The sequence below is a fragment of the Ambystoma mexicanum genome, chromosome 12, assembly GCF_040938575.1.
Source record: "Ambystoma mexicanum isolate Mex_15411 chromosome 12, UKY_AmexF1_1, whole genome shotgun sequence".
In the NCBI taxonomy this organism is placed as follows: Eukaryota; Metazoa; Chordata; class Amphibia; order Caudata; family Ambystomatidae; genus Ambystoma; species Ambystoma mexicanum.
The window spans coordinates 617,290,181-617,294,834 of NC_090936.1; the positions used below are offsets into that span (position 1 = coordinate 617,290,181).

Sequence of the window (4,654 nt, forward strand, 5' to 3'; positions counted from 1 at the left end):
TAATGGAGAAATCTACAGAATGCTTATGTGAGCGTGCCGTTTTAACACCAAAGAACAGCATGACAACTGTAATCAATAAGATACTTATTAATTCCTTTGGAGGAGTCCAAATGAAGTAAAAATCTGTAAACTCAGTGGTTCAAAGTGATGACGCAGTCCACAACCCCATTGAGTTCTTAAAACACTTTAAATACTCCTGGTCTTCCTGAACATAAACTTCTTCTCTAAGTGGGAGCACCTGTGATATTATTGCCGGACCGGTTCTGGCCAGTAAATGTTCCATAATCAGATGCGCTGCCAACTTATATACATAGAGCAAAAAATAGCTATTAGAATTTATAAAGAACGCCCATGATTCAACAAAAGGTTATAATGTCTGGATGACACAGTCATATGTCATATTGACGTTTGTTTAATTGAATTGATTGTCCATATTTCCAAGATTTTTATGCCAAGATGACAGAGTCATATGCCAACACGTGTTTCGACCTCCACAGGTCTTTTTCAAGGCAAAACTCTGTTCCAATGTATGTTCTAGCAAATGCATGTCCCCTTAAAATTGCGCTGGAACGTTATTTTTGTATTCTGGTCGATTTCCTGCGCTCGTTACATTATTTGGAAAGTCCAGGTGAAATTTCATATTGATATGCAGTCTGCCATAGGTGGCATTACATGTACTGAATCTCACCCGCACCCATGCGTCCCATGGTCAGTTGCGACGCGGGCGCGTCGGTGTTCCGAATTTATAGAAGCACCGGAAATCCGGGGCTGTGTCATCCAGACATAATAATCTTTTGTTGAATCAGGGGCGTTCTTTATAAATTCTAATAGCTATATTTTGCTCTATGTATATACGTTGGCAGCGCATCTGATTGTGGAACATTTACTGTTTTTCTATGTTACGTTATGTGGGTTAGAGGTGCCTACTTGTTCTACTTGGATGCTGCAGCCGGTTTTATGTGTTATTTGAGGAAGTATTTGGTTTAAAGATTCATGCTCAAGCGCTTCCAAATACCTGACACACCTCAACCTCACTGTTTTTGCATACCAAAAATACCCCTTATACCTTCAGAATATATTTGTGAATTCAAAAGACTTCAATTCCCCTTAAAGGTTTGTTTCGCCACGCCCATCAAAAAATCTCAGGGGCAGACTTTAAAGGTAGCAGGGATTGACCTAAGGGAAGACTGCTTCTCACATGGGCAGTTTTAAGTGGCCTGTTCCAGAGTGAGCTCATACAAAAAACTCATGTCTTTTGAAACCAATTGTACCAAATCCCGAAATCCACATGAGTGAAGCCGCAGGCAACTCCTAGTATAGTATAAATTAGTTGATTGATGAACCTTAAAACTATAAAAATCCAAATCGTTGTGTATATTGTAATCCCTTTGTTGTATGAGTGCATTCAAAATCTATTTCATAAGAGACTTCACAGGTTAGTCATTAAAAGACACGTTAGATATCTAATTTCTGTAATATTTTGAGTACATTGACTCCCTAATTATTGCTATTTCTATATTGACCAAAACTGATAATGACCAGTTCTATGTGAGTGCATCCCCCAAAATTTGAAAGTGGTACATTTCATTTGGGTAAGTTTCATCATGACATTTATTTCTTTTTTCTTTTACTGAAGTGCTCTATTACACCTACCATCTCCACCATGTCACTACTTTCTCCCTTTTTTCCACCCCTGCATACCACCCACTACGTATAGACATATGTATATCATTTATGACTGCAATGACACTTAACAGGATGAAACTTACCATTTTCACATTTTTGTGGATGAAATCAGTGAGTAGAGCGTTGACCCAATGGTTAAAATATTTGAGATGCAGGTTCACCTCAGAACTGAAACAAATGTTTACCTCACATGAAATCCACTGTTTCGCAATCACCCCATTATCCACCATCCCGTTTGCCTCCCATTATATTGAACGGGCAAACCATTAAAGAATGCCAATGCCCTTCTTGAAAGAAATGTTACCTTAAACGACATTGGGCCTCATTACGACCCAGGCGGTAAGTTACCGCCTGGGTCGTACCTTTACCACCATGGCGTAAACTATGTTTACGCCATGGTGGTTGGCGGACTTACCGCCCCATTCCGAGGTTGGCGGGGCGGTAAGTCCCCAATCCCCATTTACCCTTCCCCATTCCCATTTTTGCCCCATAGGGCATAATGGGAGTGGGGAAGGCGTTAATTACGCCACCGTAAATTACGGTGGCGTAATTAACATCAAGGTCCCTTAGCGCCATGGATTTTAACACCTGCTAAAAGCAGGTGTTAAAACCTCCATGGCGCTAAGGGACCTCGGAATCAGGCGGTAAGGGTCGGCGCTGTTTACGCCGCCGTAAACCCCTTACCGCCTGAGTCGTAATGAGGCCCATTGTCCAACATGACCTATAGCCAAGTGCTTTACAACTTCTTTTGAACCCTAGGGTCATGTTTGCCATTGTCCTATGAAATGTACACTGTGGATTTGCATGGTGAATCTTGTTTTTTTCCCAGCAAAAATGATTTTTCATAAAAATGATAAGATATCAGGCTATCAAGCAAGAAACTGAAGAATTAATTATAAACAGTCGTAAAGTTAGCTTTGCATTAGTCCATAGCCTTCTTCATCCAAACAATTAATCTGCTCATTTCTAGAAATAGAGAGGGTGACACATTACTGAGAGGAAAAAGAGGGACAAGTGAGCAATTCATTTCACAGATACAGGTCCATTACTCATGGAAGGCTACCAAAAATATCTTTTCTCCTTTCTGTTATTCTTTACCATGTTCTGTAGCACGTCCATCGATCAGAAATTGGAGATTTCAATAGGTAACATAAATTTGTTCACAGCTTACTCCATTTGTCACTCAGATTGTATGTTTATGTCCTCTTTCAGCAGTAGCAGAGTGTTGGTGCATTCATCAAGTCTCAACAACACAGGGAATCAACGCTCTGAAGCTGACGTCTTACAATTCGGCTCATCTCCATTTTATAGGTTTTCTAAATATTAACAATTGTTTATAGGTTGAGCTGTAATATGGAGCTTTGGTGATGAATTCCCCTTCTTCGGACACCGATTTTGGGATAAAGCATCAGGTTCCGAATATTGAAACCTCTCAAAAACAGCCATTGAAAAGTTGGAATGAGACCTTGGTGCTGGAGTTCATTCTTCTGGGGCTTAGTGATGATGCACACATTCAGGAACTGCTCTTTGGTCTATTTCTTGTGATTTATGCTGTGACTGTACTGGGTAATGTGGGTATACCTCTTTTAATAATGGTTGATTCCCAGCTCCACACTCCTATGTACTTTCTCCTCAGTAACCTGTCATGTATTGATTTATGCTACTCTACAACAGTGACTCCCAAAGCAATGGCCAACTTCCTCTCTAATAACAAGGCCATCTCATTCTCTGGGTGTGCTGTACAACTGTTCAGTTTCTATCTGTTTGCGTCTTCTGAATGTTTTCTTCTGGTAGTGATGGCCTATGATCGATATGTGGCTATATGTAACCCATTGCTTTATAGGGTCATCATGAACAGGGAGGCCTGTGTTCTGCTGGTGTCTGTAGCATACAGTGGGAGCCTCTTGTTAGCAGTCAGTTATACTGCCTGCACATTTAGTCTGCCCTTCTGTCGGTCCAATCAGATAAATCATTTCTTCTGTGAAATGCTACCCCTCTGGGAGCTCTCGGGCACCGACACATCCACCAACCAAGTGTTCCTTTTAGTCACTATCACCTCTCTGGGAGCACCCTCTTGTGTAATCATCTTGACCTCCTACGGTAACATCATCAGAACAATTCTGAGGATTCGCTCTGCAGCGGGAAGACGCAAGACTTTCTCCACCTGTGCCTCCCACATTACAGTTGTCTCTATCTTCTTTGGGACCATCTTTTTCATGTATCTCAAGCCATCATCCAGCTTTTCTTTGACGCAGGATAAAGTGGTGTCTGTCTTCTACACAGTGGTAATTCCAATGTTGAACCCCCTCATCTATTGTCTCAGGAATAAGGAGGTCAAAGGAGCTTTTTGGAAACTGAAGAGTTATATTTAAGGACGTTCTGTCTCTTAATGCATTTAACTTGTGACATGTGCAATAATAGGAACAATAGAGTTGTAGTGTATCATTTGTTCAATTCATTTCAAAATGTTGTCTCTTTCTAGCTGTCTCTTTCTTTACTATTGTGTATTTTTCCCCTAGGCACAATGCTAGGATGTACATCATGGAGGATGGTTTTTGATGCATATATATGTGTTATGTATGGGCTTAACATTAGCTGTATGACAAGCTAATGTTGATATGTGAACACTTGAAGAGAATAACTGACTGGTCCTTTGTGATGAACAATGACTTTAGTTTGCATAACACACCTTGTAGACATGATTTCATAGTGCTTGGCATTGTACATATTATAGTTGCTAGGAAATTACTATGAAAAGAACTGATTCGATATATAATTTATTTGAACTTGTATAATGCCCCACATGCCTGGAGGCCTCAGGGTGCACATAGAACACACAAAGACAATCACATAGAGACGGCGGGAAAGCCGGGAAAATCAGATTATGGGCTTGCACATCAAAACGGATGCACCAGACTTCACCAACCTAAACCTAGGCTACACTTGTGTATAGGCGCCTTATAAATGC

At 40.7% G+C, this 4,654-nt stretch overlaps 1 protein-coding gene across 1 annotated transcript; it reads left to right on the forward strand.

Moving 5' to 3' along the window:
- The first annotated feature begins 3,053 nt into the window (after nt 1–3,053).
- On the forward strand, nt 3,054–4,058 carry LOC138514633 (olfactory receptor 5AR1-like). Its single transcript, XM_069630076.1, has one exon. The coding sequence runs from the start codon at nt 3,054–3,056 to the stop codon at nt 4,056–4,058; it is 1,005 nt and encodes a 334-aa protein (XP_069486177.1).
- The last annotated feature ends 596 nt before the right edge of the window (nt 4,059–4,654 follow it).

Coding starts and splice junctions, on each gene's coding strand:
- LOC138514633 (XM_069630076.1), top strand. CDS start 3,054: ATGAATTCCCCTTCTTCGGACACCGATTTTGGGATAAAGCATCAGGTT.